The sequence below is a fragment of the Chanos chanos genome, chromosome 6 (assembly GCF_902362185.1).
Source record: "Chanos chanos chromosome 6, fChaCha1.1, whole genome shotgun sequence".
In the NCBI taxonomy this organism is placed as follows: Eukaryota; Metazoa; Chordata; class Actinopteri; order Gonorynchiformes; family Chanidae; genus Chanos; species Chanos chanos.
Genome location: NC_044500.1, coordinates 39,256,942 through 39,272,450, shown reverse-complemented (window position 1 = coordinate 39,272,450; position 15,509 = coordinate 39,256,942). Strand labels below are relative to the sequence as shown.

At 39.5% G+C, this 15,509-nt stretch overlaps 2 protein-coding genes across 2 annotated transcripts; one reads left to right on the top strand and one right to left on the bottom strand.

The window, feature by feature from the left end:
- The first annotated feature begins 3,293 nt into the window (after positions 1 to 3,293).
- Positions 3,294 to 10,397, top strand: dennd2db (DENN/MADD domain containing 2Db). The gene is made up of 12 exons (XM_030778345.1): positions 3,294 to 3,387; positions 4,638 to 4,807; positions 5,028 to 5,140; positions 5,999 to 6,068; positions 6,259 to 6,336; positions 7,112 to 7,252; positions 7,374 to 7,522; positions 8,509 to 8,680; positions 9,079 to 9,129; positions 9,504 to 9,585; positions 9,882 to 10,124; positions 10,309 to 10,397. Exons 1-12 carry the CDS (start codon positions 3,294 to 3,296, stop codon positions 10,395 to 10,397), a joined length of 1,452 nt encoding a protein of 483 aa, XP_030634205.1.
- A 2,253-nt stretch (positions 10,398 to 12,650) lies between these two features.
- On the bottom strand, positions 12,651 to 15,509 carry dram2b (DNA-damage regulated autophagy modulator 2b). Its single transcript, XM_030776981.1, has 8 exons — positions 15,341 to 15,509; positions 14,631 to 14,791; positions 14,281 to 14,348; positions 13,831 to 13,973; positions 13,504 to 13,681; positions 13,263 to 13,345; positions 13,085 to 13,177; positions 12,651 to 12,889 (listed from the first exon to the last, which is right to left on the bottom strand). The coding sequence occupies exons 2-8, from the start codon at positions 14,759 to 14,761 to the stop codon at positions 12,767 to 12,769; spliced, it is 819 nt and encodes a 272-aa protein (XP_030632841.1). The 5' UTR covers positions 14,762 to 14,791; positions 15,341 to 15,509; the 3' UTR covers positions 12,651 to 12,766.

Genomic DNA, 15,509 nt, shown 5'->3' with positions numbered 1-15,509 from the left:
GTAGAGCTGTCCGTATTGCAAAAAAAAAAAATCCTCACTGCCCTCTGTTCTTCTCTCTGACACATGAGAATGCACTTTTCGGTGTCGATACGCTAACCCAATGACTTATCTCTGATCTTAAATCTGACACAAACCATATATATTTTATCCATTGATTCTATAACTGTCTGCTGCTGCTACTGGAGAACTTTGTTTCAAGTGCCACTTTAGATTCTCCCATAAGTCCTCAACTGCATTCAATTTCAATTTTTTTATATCTCCGTGATTGCACACACACACTATGAACAGTGAATTTGTCTCTGCATTTAACCCATCCAACACACCAGTAGTGAACACACAACAGACGCAGGAGCAGTGGGCAGCATTCCACTGCGCCCGGGGAGCATTAGGGTTAAGTGCCTTGCTCATGGGAATCGAACCAGCAACCCTCCAGTCACGAGCCCGGTTCTCTAACCTTTACACCCTGATTCACAACTCATAAACATTACTGTCAAGGAATATTTACTTTCCACTACTGTTGATCCCAGTTGATGATGACATCCATGCAAGCATCACACATGTCACTGTTCCTCATGAAAGAAAATTCATCAGCAAGATAAGCTATCTTTACACAAGCTCCTATCAAATATGTCAAAACAGGAACCCCTCTTTCAGTGTTACAAAGATCTCCTCTAATGGGTGACTGGGCTTGTCGAGTATTTTTATATATGACCTTAAACATGATGAGATCTAAATCAGGAACTACACCTGTCTGCAACCCCACGTGTTTGGAGGCACCTGCATTCACTTTATTTTGTGACAATTACTTAAATATTCCCGTTATCTGAGTTGTGTTGGCTTTGTGCCAAGTATTTTAAGTCTACAGTTCTTGTCAATATATGAGAGGACCGTGACAGCACAACTTGTTAGACGTAGGCCTATGATTAAAAGCAACCGTAACATTCATTCGAAGGTTCTTTACAGGGGAAAAGATATTAAGCAAATACAGTTGTTGTAAAAAGCTTTGAACAGACCTTAATAAATTGTTGTTACAAGTGTCATAAACACTTTCACTTTCTCTTCGACTGTAGTTTAGAAATGGCACGTTTTAAGGGTAGGCCATTAACACAGAAGTGGTGTGGTCAGCTATAAAGCAGAAGAAAAAATCCTATTTCGAACTTTCCCTTTGTTCCAGAAATTCCCAAATTACCCTATAATTAAGGCTATTTAGTGAACGGGAACCGTTTACACCGTATGAAGATCTGCGGTGAGTAGTAAGAGGGTTTCCCCCATCTCACTCCAAATGTTTTTTTTTTCTCTCTCTATCTTCACTGTGCCGAATCAGAGAGCACTTCGTCTAGCTGACGGCTGAGTGGTACACGCCTTCACTTGAAGTCTCGTGAAGTTTTGAATATGTTGTCAGAACTCGGTGTGTATGAAGAAGACAACAAGTAAGAAGGCAACAGTGGCCGCTGAGAGTGTCCACACGTGTCTGTTGTTAAAATATGAGTGGGGAAAAGGCGAAAAATATTGGCGAACGATTTACTTCTCGCTTGACTGACCTTGTGAAGAATTCAACGACCGGTGAGTATGAAGGCTCCGCAAACGCGAATGGACAAACTTAAGCTCATCTTAAATTGATTGGTCAATCAATTTAAATACCGCTAGTAAACACGTTTAGGCAGTAACTTATTTTTATTCGCACAGACGTAGTAAGTTGAAATTTTTTTAATACAGTTATGTTTCTGTTCCAATTTTAGTTTTGTCTGATGGTATATATGAGTTTGTATGTTTCATGTCCTGTTAGGGCAAACATAAATAATGTCTTTAAGTCAAACAGAGCGCTCTTGACTCACTGTGAGATGTCAAAGTAAAAATAAATTACTGATGAAATGGGAGAGGATTCTGATAATGAAGTTGGTGTGTTTTTTTAAAACAAATTTTGTGGGTATGTTATGTCACATGACACATGGATTAACCCATTAAGTCACAAAATTAGAGGCAACTCTTGTTGAAGCTGTAGTTTGATTTTCATTATTCAGTGATCAATGTATTTAACAAAGAATCAACAGATTTCTGGAAAAACAATGTTTAATAACTAAAATTTAGTATGATGGCATCAAGGCCACATGAAGTGGAGGTTTTTGGAAGATATCAGAAATTGCAACTTTATGTCTAGGCACAAGTTGTGGCTGTGGTCTGCAAATGCACTTTCTTTACACACAAACTCCTTGAATAAGCTGACATAAGAATAAAAAATACCCCCATGTTGTTAGTTTCTAGCTGTGACATAAGCCATGAGACAGCTGCTTTAAAAAAAGAAAGAAAAAAAAAACCAACCAATCCGGTGATACAGGCTTTGTCTCATAGAGCTGTGATCACGTGGAATAATGAGGGATCGAACTTAGTGTTGCCTGTGTGTAACCAAGTCCAAGACAGGATGGGAAACCTCACACCTATAATTATAAAAAAAAAAAACCTGGCATTATAAACAGTGGTGGGGAAACGCACACACTGTCTGTGCAATTTAAGGAGATTAACACTGCCATTTTTCTCTCTGGTCAATTGTTTGTCTTTCACTTCATGCATTCCATCTTAAAATGTTTGCTGTGTCAGAGAGAGAGAGACAGAGGCAGAGAGACAGACAGAGACACAGCGAGAGAGAGACAGAGAGAGAGAGAACAACCCATAGAGAGCCTTTCAGAATGTAAAAGTTAAACATATACATTACATTAACCTTGTTTGTACATACAGAATTGGTGAGCAGGCTTTCTGTGTCGAGTTTGCTACAGAACAAGGCTGGTCACAGCCTGAGCCGTGCATTTTCAGCCACTTAAAAATAAGTTTTCCCTTTATCATCATTCCCTCCTTAAAAATCAATTGCTCAATCCCCTGTTGCTTCGCTTTTTCATTTTTTTCCCTTTAGTATTCCCAGAGTAGAGTGGAATTAGGAATGATAGTGAAAGCATGTGTTGCCTTTCCTCTTTACCAGCACCATCAAGCTATGACTCAGCTCTAAAAAGCAGGATAACACACACACTTCACCTCTCATTTCCTTAGAAATACCAGACACACTAATAGTTTCTACAGAATGCTGATAGCATCACTCTTAAAGAAACATTTAACTTCAGGTCATATGACATTAACAATATATTGGTCATACTCTTCAAAATGTGTGACTCGCAGAGAATGACCGTAAGGACGTCTGCCCTGTAGATTTTTTTGTTTTGTTTTGTTTTGTTAATGGCCTTGTTATGATTTGAATAGGGGCCCATCTCTCACTGCCTTCCCCTCTTTTCTCCACAGGTGCTATCATGTCGGGCCAGACGGATGATGCCGACCCCAGCCCGATGAAAAAACTCAGCACCATGTTCTCCTCCCTGCAGGACAAAAGAATGCACAGAGACAGTGAGTGTCCTTCTCAACCTTTGTGCAGCTGTAATGTAAAAATAGTGAGCTCATGCATAACCAGCCACCTTGGATGAGGTATCTTCTCATACGTTCCATTTATTTATTCATTCATGTGTATATATGTGGATATCTATACATACACACACACATATATATGACACAGAAATACATTTGAATGTGTTTCCATTATTTTACTTGAATTGCGGGGAACTGAAATTTCCTTTGAAGAGATGATTGGTCTAAATTCTTCAGCACTTGATTCTAGTCCCATTTTAACATGCTCCAAACAGACCTAAAATGTTTTGCTGATCTGATTGTAGAAAGTTTCTTTCCCAAATGGGAGGATAAGAATGGCATTGTTAAGCTTTGTGGGATGGGATCTATGCAGTTGAACCACAAGAGTGGTTAACCTCAATCTTTGGAGCAAGTTATATTCTCTAAATCCAACCCTAGCTTATTCTTTCTGTCCTCTCAGGACAGTGAGACGCTTCACTGTATCTGTTTAAAATCTGGCTGTTTGCCAACCTCTTGACACAATGGAACATATCCATTATTATTGCCCAACCACTGACTGCATGACGTACTGTTTAGTAACATGATGCATCTGCACACACTGGGAGAGTCCTTCTGTTTGTGTTTTCTTAGGCGTCTCCGTCAAACTAAAAAAAAAAAAAAAATGCTTTCGTGATTACTTTTAGAGAAATAACCAGTGGATTTACATGCCCTTCATGTGAATGTGCAGTCGACATCCCTCCGTCGAATGGAACATTCAAAAGGCAGATTTAATCCAGGCAAATCACATGAATCGACTGATTGTTGATTGTCTCCACGCGTGTACCTGTACGAGCTTGGGGGCATGTTTCACTTCTGTGTTGAACTGACTTCCTGGCCCTTGGTGACCTTAAAGACAAGTTTTTATTGTATCCTTGTTGGCACTTCCTGTTGTGGTTTCCTACTGAATCCAACCCGTGTCAGTGGTTTTTACTGAGCCGAATAACCTTATCATTATCAGAAGATAAAGCAGACATTGTTTAATACCCATTACCACCTTTTTCCTTCTTTTTTTTTTTAACGTTACTGTTGTACTTGTGCCATGTTTGTTTATTCCATTGTTCACTTGTTCGTAGTCAATTAACTTAACCCGAATTTTGTTTTTAATGGTACACTTATTCTGTACTATCTTGAATCTATGCCAAAAGGTCACAACGTCATGTCACTTGTAACCTATCACTACTTAACTCCTGCAGAGAGTGAGAAGGAGCCAAGCGTACCCCAGCCAGTGGCCACGGCCCCAGAGCGCCCCTCTACCCAGGAAGGATGCAGTCAGTTCTTTTTTGAATACCTTGTGGTTGTCAGTCTCAAGAGGAAAAGGAATGAGGAGGGTTATGAGCCCCAAATTACCTACCAGTTTCCCAAGGTTAGTCACTGTCACAGCATCACTTTTAAATGGGTGTGTATGTACATATGTATTTGTTTGTGTGTGTGTGTGTGTGTGTGTGTGTGTACAGCTACAGGCAGAATCATAGTTAAATGGAAAAAACCCAGAGTGTACCATTATTCTTAGTGGAGTCAAATGATAGGAGAGTGTGTTAGCCTTCTGGATGATCATGTATCACACTGCACTATTGTACGTTTAGCGTGACACTATGGGAAAGTCACAGAAGGAGGACGAGGAGAAGTCTATGAAGGCCATAACCCTTTTCTGCTTCCCAGAGGGAGTTAACTGGGCCCCTCTGACAGAGTACCGCAGGTAATACATGTGTGTACACACACACACACACACACACACTCTCCTCTCTCTCCCTCTCCTTCGTGCTGACTACTAAGTATTGCAGTTTGATCTCTCCATCATGTTTGTCCTGTTTCTTATCCTCGCATTTCACTTTCATTTTTTTTTTTTTGTGAACTTTTTTTTTCTTTGCTCACACAAAGCGTTATTCTTTCTCTCCTTATGCAATCAGATATGTCTTTTCTCACTGATGCGTTTGTGATCATCTGCAAAGTGTACCTTTTCTGCATACTGCAAGGACATAACAGGATGTGGTTATGTACTTCACTCCATCCTCTGTGAAGTGTTCCAGTTGCAGGCTGAACAAATGTTTACTTCATGTCATATATTTCCTCATATGCCACATACCCTAAATTTTGTGAAGTTTCTTAGTTTTGACATTTCTGTTTATTTATGGATTTATTTTGTCACATTGCAATCCACTGATTTAGTCTGTTTTGGGATTAAAAGGCCAAGCCAGAGGGTAATAAATGCTACTGAACACTATGGAAAACTGAACACTATTTTTTTTTTTTTTTGCTGTCAGTATATTTTAGAGCCTCCTTTGTTTTCTCTCTCCTGACGTTTCATGTCTTTTTTTTTAAGATTTACATCTCATGATGACCGCTGCTGAGTTAACTATATACACCAAATTGTCTTATATGTGCTGTGTGTTATCTTGTACTGCGGTGGATTATGATCCATTTCATTTAGTGATAAACTGGTTCTCTTTGTTTGTTCTTACTTTACATGGTCTATGTTGTTCACATTGGTAAAGTCTATATCTCTTTGAATCAGGTTTAAGAGTGAAGAGTTGTTTTTTTTTTTTTTTTTTTGCAGTGAAACATTCTCCTTTGTTTTGACTGAGATTGACGGGAGCAGAAGGAATGGCTACTGTAGGAGGTTACTGGTAAATGCAGCAATTAAACTGATTTTGCGTTCGTGGTAACCGCGTTTATTTATTTTGGTAATACTTTTCTATTTATTAATTAGTTATAACTTTGAAATGTGACCAAATAATATGACAGATGTTATATACATAATGGTTTCACAAAACTTGTTCATGCTGAGGTGAAGATTTGTTCGATCTTTTCTGTTAGCCCCATGGTAAAGGAGCTCGCCCACCGGAGGCCTACTGCATCATCAGCCGCGTGGCCTGTTTCGGATTGTTTTCTAAGGTAATGAATGTCCATGTCAGGTTCCTTCCATGTTTGACATCCCTTTTTTCATAGTATTGGTACCTCCTTTTTAAGTACGCTATTGTTTTCTGGTGTTTGTATCTTTTTTTGGTGCTGCTATCTCTGGGAAAATCTTTTTGTGTGATTTAGATCAGAGAAGGTTTGGGTTAGACCAATATGCCGCAAGTTCTCGGGTCATACATCTCGTCTTTGCTGCTGCAGATGTTTACATGCACTGTCTAGATCATAATTCTCTGGGGGGTGTTGACTTGCTGAGTGTACACACACACTGTGGAGAATCAGTGTCACAACCTGCATTGTTTTGTCGGTATGCTGAGTCATGCAAAATGGAGCCGTAAGTGAAGCAATAAACAAATTCCTCCCATCACAAGAGAATTATGGAGGGGATTCCTTTTGGCTTTGCATTGTTTATGAGAAGGGGAGTTCAGTTCACGTCCATAATGGCTACATTAAATGAAATCCAAGCTTCAGTAATAGCTTGCTCTGTCAGTAGTTTTGTTTCAGTGGCTAGTCCTTCCTCTCTATTTGATGTTTACGATGTGCTCCAGTTTTTGCTGTGGTGACTTAGGGCTAACAAGCTCCAATTTGTTGTCTTAATCGAATAAAGATTACCCAGTTTTGACTCTTAAAATGTTTGACTTCAAAAGCAGCGCTTGAAGTCTGTGCACAGTTTGAAAAGCTTATCCCAGTAACTCTGCATGCTTACCTAGCAATAGGCTGCATGTAGGTCTCATTTTAAATATTTGTGTTCTAGATCTTTGATGAGGTGGAGAAGAGGAGACAAATCTCCATGGCAATGATCTACCCTTTCATGCTGAGCCTGAGAGAGTCACCATTTCCTGCCCCAGGGAACACTGTGACGATCAAGAGCTTTATCCCAGAGTCTGGTACTGAGGTAACCCACAGCACCACGGGCACCTAAACAAACAAAACCTCAACAGTATTAAAAAAAAAAAAATAAATAAATAAATAAATCTCTGGTATTGATTAGACTATTGTTGTTGTCTCTGGTTCAGATCATCACTCTGACTCGACCCCTTGACTCATGGCTAGAGCATGTGGACTTCCGCACGCTGTTCCGCTGCATGACCGATGGGGAGGTCCTGCAGGTTTTCGCTGCCACTGTTTTAGAACGACGGATCATTTTCATTGCTGACGAGCTCAGGTACGAGTGCTGGTCTTATTGAGTGCGTTCCATCTGTCTCATCTACGTTTTTCTTCATGCCGTGACCTGGTTTTACACAGCTGACTGGAAACTTGGGTTTCTTGTCAGGAAGTGGTGGGTTAGTCTGTGGTTACTGCTTGTGTTAACTGTGTGCAAGATTAAACGTACATGGAAACAGAAGTACCCGGCCTGCTTCAAACTGGTGCCACCTGAAACCCTGTTGTCTGGGGATGGCCGTGGAATATGGTTTACATTGTTTTTGTGCATATTGACTCACTCAGTGACACTTTGAACCTTCTGTGATGGGGATTTTTTCAAGAAGTAAGAAATCACTTCCGACAGAAAGTGAAAATGATGAAGGCGGTGAGGTTTGAGATTTACATAACTGCATGAGTTTACACCAGACACTATAGTTACAGTTGCTAGAACCTCTCTCTGAAGGAAACAAACACGTTTCACATATGTACTCATCCATTCATGGAGACAGCAAAAGATGACTTATGTCACCATATGACATATCGACTGTTCAGTAGACCACTTCCTGTGTTCTCTGCACCAGTATTCTGAGTTGGAGCTTGACAATAGTATGATTCTCTGTAAAGTTCCTGATGAATCTCCCTGCTTATGCTTTCGATAATTACAGGTAATGGATACACAGTTGCTCATCTCTTTGCTGTGTGTTTCAAATCAGTGACCTTTGTTGACCCTAGTTAATGAAGTTTTTCAATCAGACTTCCATGCCATGACATTCCTGCGAAACGTCACTGAACAATTATCCCTTTTTCAATGTCCATTTTCAACGACCCTGGTTTTGAGTGTAGTGTTGAACCTTTGTATGTTCTCCTATTTGGGCAGTTACCAGTCTGTTAACTTCATGAACTGTTTTTCCAGACTGCAAAGACACAGTTATTTAATTCTAGTCTTAAATTTGTTTAGACCCAAATTGCTCTTCTGTGTTTTGATGATGACTCTAAATATTGCCCTAGCACCCTGTCCCAGGTGGTCCATGCTGTGGCAGCTTTGCTCTATCCATTCACCTGGCAACACACCTTCATCTCCATAGTGCCCAAGGTGCTCATTGATGTTGTCATGGCACCCACCCCCTACCTACTTGGAGTTCAGAGAAATATGTTAGAATTTGTCACTGACCAGAGTGATGTGAGTATCAAAGCTACAACACTAGCCCAAGGGCTAACAAACTACTGTATCTCTTTTATGGCTCAGCCCAGAGTTATACAAGTTATACAATTTGTTTATTCTTTGTCAGTGTTTTCCTTTCCTTTTTGGTTTTCCTTTACTTTTTGATGTAATCATTTACTGATATTGATATGGGTAGAAAGGTGTTCTTTTTGTGAGGATTGGTAACAGTAACCGGGTATTTACATTGTGTTCTTACCAAGGGTTAAATTAGGCATTCTTTTTTTGAACAGAAACACTCAGGTATATCGTTAATCTCAGGCTAACAGACTTTCAGTGTTTCAGTTGTCCAGTGATGCCCATTAAGCAAATAAAATCATGAGAATGATGTACTAATTTAATACTTACTTGTATCCCAGCTGCTTATAGTGGATCTGTCAGACGGAGCTGAGAAGAAATTCATTACCCAAGTGAGTGTCATGAATCATGTACCCAAGCCTTCAACACAAATACACACACACACACACACACACAAACACACACACACACACACACACACACACACAAAAGCACTGAAAGAATCCTAACCCCAGCATTCTTACAGCAGTCTTTTTTTCCGTCCTTTGAAACACACCAGTCAATGCTCAGTCAATTAGATTAGCTACCTCACGTCACATTTCACATGATTCTAATTCAGAGGCAACTGTGGAATCCACACTTAAGTTAGTCGTTTGGGCCCTTTCATTTTCTCCTCTTTATTTTAGGTTACTTTTTAAATCCAATTCCGTTAAAGCATGCCTTATCCATTTTTTTTTTTTCTTTGTCATAAATACTTCTTTACCAGATTGGAGATGAGGACAGCATTCTTCCCCCAAAACTGAAAGAAGAACTCTTGCAAGCACTGCGTGTCAGAAAAGAGAACTCAAGTGAGTTTACTCAGCCTGCTGCTTTGCTTCATTTTCAAACACACAGTGTTGTAATCACAACTGAGGACAAACCGTAACATGATTAATGCAAAGAGTTAATCAGAGATTTTACATCAGAGATTTTAATCTGGTCTCATCAAGCCAAGTGAACCTATCTTTAAAAAAAAAAACAAAAGAAAACCAAACACCCTAGCTGTCTTAGATACACGTTTTCATTCTGCTCCTTCCTTTGTTCACGTGTCCATGCGTCAGTGTGGTTGACACCATTAACTTTCTTTTTTTTTTTTTTTTTTCAGCCACAGAGGAATTGAATGCTGTAATTTCTGAAGCGTTCATATCTTTCTTTGTGAAGACTGTGGGCCATTTTGCTGACCATATCAAACGCAGCAGTAACAAACAACAACAGGGCACTTTTCAGAAGAAGAACTTTTGTAAGGCAGTGGAAACGAAAGCAAACCGAAATTTTGTCAAGCACTTTGTCCAAACACAGATGTTTGATCTCTTTATCCAGGAGGTGGAGAAGCAGCCCAATCAGGAAGGTCTGTTTTTTGACATTTAATTCCCAGAAATTGCTGAAATAACTGGAATGTTCACAAGCATTTGTTTCTCTAGAAATGGCAAATTGAAAACGCTTCTTCCCAGTTAAATAGTAATACCTGAAACAGTTTAGAATGAGCTTTGCATCATTCAAATGTGTACTCATTCAATGCCTTTCGTTTTCAGGATTCTTTCATAAAAAGGTAGCAGAATACCGCATCAGCAAGAACAAAGAGGGCACCAAATTTGGATGGTTGAAGAGTGCAGTTGTTTGAAATCATCTTATCCTGACAGAGAGGACCAGATAATGTAACAATGTGACCAGAGGAGTGTTAGCAGAACTGTTCTTTTAGAAACCAAATGTCGTGTGAATCTTGTTCAGAGAGATGTGTTTTTTTTGAACAGTGTTTTTATGGTTCTTTTTTTATGTTTCTCTTTACACTGGACATTTTTGCAACAAAGAAAAAAAAATGGAGTCGTTAAGAAAAATATACTTTTAATTTATACTGCTTGTAAAATGTCCTGCGGGTTAGTGCATTTATTTACAGTAATGACGTGGAAATTGGCAAACAGTTCATTTGGTGTACATTACTGAAAATAGTACAAAATCTATATCAATAGTTACAAAATGTTTTCACAATACCTCTGTAGATATTTCAATTAGTCTGTTACTTTGTTGGTTTTGTCTATATTTGTGTCAATGTGGGTTTTTTTTTAGAAAAAACTTTGTAGTCACTGGTTCAAGAAGGATACCTGAATGCACTTTAGTTCTGTTAATAACTATGAATAAAGGCTGATGACAAACTGATACTTTTTCATTTGTCCTTACCCTCCAATACAGTACAACAGGAGTCTGTCATATACATACTGATGGGCGTGAGAGAAGAGAAAGCTATACTGTCATTAAAGCAAAAGCTGGGATTTAGAGACAAACTCTGTAGATACATAAATACAGCAAATGCAAACACATCTGGCATTTGATACATTCGAATGCGACCCATGCCTACCTGACCTAAAGACTGGAATACTTATAAGAGATAACATAGTGGTTATTGAATAGAATGGGATGTTTCAAGAACAAGCTTGCTATGAAAAAAAATACACTCAATACAGCATTTTCAACTAAACAGCATTTCATAAAAATAAGCTATACTATAATGCCAACCACAAGTTTATCCAGCTGTATTAAGAATACATTTTTCCCCCCACAACTTCAACATAACATTCAGTGGAAACAAGAAATACTAGAAGGTTAGTGCACAGTTTATGTTTAAGCAATAAATGATATCTTCATGAAAATAAACACAAAAGGTATGTTAAATAACCAATAACAAGTCCACTTGTGACAGTCAAGTAATATATCTGAAACAGCACTCTTAGCAGATGAAGAATTTATGTCATGGATGTATAATTTTGCTATTTTAAGATCTACTCATGATTCCTGCTGAACGTTTTATACAAAGTTTTTAAACTCTTCATTTATCTGCCTTTCAAATATCATTCTACCCGACAGTGCAATTCACAAATCTCATTTTTAGTGCAACGTTTGTTAACAACAATAGAGTACCATCGAGTGCTCTTTTCCATAATTCACTCTCTATTCCATAATTCACTCTCTTTTCCATAATTCACTCTCTTTTCCATAATTCACTCGTTCTATTCCATAAACCTGACAGGAAAAAAGCACCACAATGCTGAGCCAACAGACAGAGTCAACCATCATGAGAGCATTAAACATTAGGCAGCACTGTGTACCCCTTAGTCATTAGCGCCATCTAATGGCCAATATGAGGTGAGAGCACCAGAGTCTGTGTGTTATCCTGTCGGTCTAACTTAGGAACGGAAAACAGAACGCGAAACGTTTCTTTTTTTTGGTGACAGTCACTAACATTCCCCAACACCCCTTGCCAAAAACCGGTCCAATACATAATATATTTCTAGACGTTTCCTCTAAGCAAGTCTGAACACGTAACACAGGTATCAGCAATACTGTATATCCATTACTGACAAGCCCTGGCTGTCCACTATATTACCCTGTCTGCAGTTTGTCCGAAGGCCCTAGAAGCAATGTTGTAGTGGGCACTTTTAATCAAGTTTTCAAACTGATCTGATCTGATCTGTTGAAACCAAACGATGTTACTGATTGGCTGATGAGTAAACAAACCTGTTCACCAAGAAGTAATCAGAGGAGAGGTAAATAGTTAAGAGTTAGATTTTACACATTTTCTGAAGCCTTTTTAGACCTTAAAGAACTCCAAGGACAGACTATTATGGGATTAACGGACATTCAATTTACAGTGATGAGTTTACAATTTTACCAAGTATCGTTTCATTATTAAATAAATTTGCTACAAAAAAAAATCTAAGTTTTTTAACATCATCTTTCAGTAAAGCGGATAACCCCAGGCAGATTATTATGTTTACTTAATTAATCAGAAATGCTTCTCAGCTTCTATTCATTGCTCACTTATTTTTCATAGCATAGTTAAAGCACTAAGTTCCACTGGTGAGATAATATCTAAACATCTAATCATCTGAAAACACAATCTCGTCTTATCTCTCGCATATAGTATAACAATGCTGAAGGTATCGGCGCTCCAGCTTTCGTCTGGGGAAACATCTGTGCCACCATATGGTGGCATACTTAAATACTGCCAGCCAACAGTGGAGAGGCCTCCCCTGGGTTCAGACCAGCAAAGGTATTGTAGTAAGGCGAATCATGCAGGTGGCTGCTTTGCAAGTCCACCTCCGCTCTCAGGTTGATTTTCTGTGGATAAACAGAAACGGGCAGAGCTTCAGTTGTGGAATGAATAACAAACAATCTGCACGACGCTCATTCTGTCCACACATGAAAACACAGTGGAGAGAGAGGCGTATGTACAGATAAGACTACATAAGTACACCGGGTCGTTGGGTCACAGTCAAAAGGAACAGGGGGGAGTAATCGGCGGCTGAATCTTACTTTGAAGTCTCTGACGTAGGTGAGGAAGAAACTGATGAAGGAAAGGGCGAGGGACCATTCGGAGATCGTGCTCACGATGTGCGCGGTGTAGCCCTGCAACAGGCCTCGAAATGAGTCTCGTAATACAGACGGGTGCTGTATGTGTGTGTGTGTGTACGCACGCTCTCGTGATACTCACTGTTTCTCCGGGGTTCCAATGCAGCTTCTTAGACACATCTATACCGGGCAAACTGCTGTACATGATCACAGAGGATACAAACACTGAGAGAGAGGGAGCTAATTAAGGCAAAAAGCTGTAATTGTGTTTACAAAAAAAAAAAAAAAACCTTTCACATTTAGGTCAGAGAGACAGCGTTAGAGTTCAATCAGCGTTGCAGTCTTGGGTAAGCTGCTGGATTTCTGCCTTGAGGAAAGGATACTGCTGATAATGCTTGCTGAGGTCCATAGGCCAATCGATAGCCGTGCCCAGAAGATGCTTTTCCCATGGATCAGAGGCTGCATACGGTACGACAGCACTGTCTGAACCAGAATATAAAGTGCTCCCACACCAAAAGTCAGCACTGCTCCTACCAGGTGCATGGAGAATAGTGTCGTTTTCTGCAACGTAGACAGATTATGAGTTAGAGGTATAAAAAAAAAAACCTGGTTAAAAACAGCTGATTCTGTGAAGTTCCTTTTTTTTATGAGCATTAAAGATAATGTTATAATATGCGAATCCCTCTGATATTATTACATTTCTGCTCTACCTGAAAATTTGCCACAATGCACATGCCAAAGGAGCTGGTCCAGCCCAAAATCAAGCCAGCAGTGTTGAGTCGATGAAGCACAGTATCGCCCTGGTCAGTCAGAGCTTGGACCTGTTTGTAGCGCACATACATTGTGGCAACGCCTGCCAGAACATGGAACAGGAAATCAGAACAGAGATCATCGTCACATGTCATGTCACTACATGCAAACCTCTTACGTAGTGAAAAGGATGTGGATGAATTGGACTTTCCCTATTCCTGGACAATACTGGCTTGCTGTAAACACTCTGTGCTAGCATTCCCCTTGTTCTAGTAAATCATTACATGAGAAACAAGCTTCAGACATAATTAGGCAGCCTTGCAAGGTGATTTGATATAAGGAAGAAAGGAAAGATGTAAAAAAAAAAAGAAAAAAACAAACAAACAAAAAAAAAAACAGTTCTACTATACCAAGGAATGCGGACACATCAAGCATGATCCCAAAGACGCATCGCTCTGGAGGAACAGTTCCAGTATCACTGTGAGCACAACACACATCAGTAAGACATCACATTAATGAGCCACTATCTGTTTTAACTCAAAGTCAATAGCTATGTGTGGAGATTGTGGTTTCGAAAATAAGCAGAATTTCACAGGGTTTTTCTCCTTCCTTTGAATCAGCTGAGAAGGATCACACTGCATTTTAAAACGTGTTGTGTAACAGAGGAAACCAGACTAAAAGCACTGTTTGTAAATGCCTTTCCCTAATCGAACACAAACACACACACACACACACACACACACACACACACAGACAGTACCTGATGTAGGGGACCAGAGGATCCACATGTCTCAGGACCACAGCTGTAATGTATGCAAAAATAAAAGTAGCAGCTGTCCACACCACAAGTGCCACGGGCAGGGCACACATACCCTCCTGGAACCACCACATATCGTTCTGACCGTGGATATGGCTGTTATCCTACAAACAAACAAACAAACAAAAATGCATTTCTGACTCACTGTTTACTAAATGCATACACTGTTCATTCATCTGAAACCCTGAAAAAACTTGTCTTCAGTTCCCCTTTCTTGGTGAACCGAAAGGGCAAAGATGCTATTATGAATACTCCCTTACGTCTCTCAGTTCCTCTCTATACTTTTACAGTTCTCAAAAGAAACTTAAATTTTCTTTACATATCGCACAGATATAAGACTATCGTTATTCGCTGAGACGCAACACATCTTATATGGGTAGACAGCCTAATCGTCTCTCAAATAGCTAAAACCTTAAAAGAATGAAATGCCCTTCGTTGACACAGCCTAGAAACGCTAACATCAAAGGCCGAAAACTTCACAATATTCATCTTAAATGGCTAATCACTTCTCTGCCAATACGTTGTTACTCTGAAATGGTGTTTCAAACCCGCGAGACAAGAACGAAATTTACAAACACCAGTGTCGGCTCATCTACACAATCAACTTGTAGCTACTAAGCTAGCGAAGTTAGGTTAAAAAAAGATAACGTTACCTATCACCTCATAGTACAATCGTCCAAGTCTTTTCGTTGGAAACTAGCTTAATGGCTAGTTAAAACAATTAAAAACCAAAAACCTAGCCAAAACAATAAACCAGTATATCGATGTTTTCTTACACGTACGTAAAACTATCCCCCTGATCACACAAATTCAAATCACCCC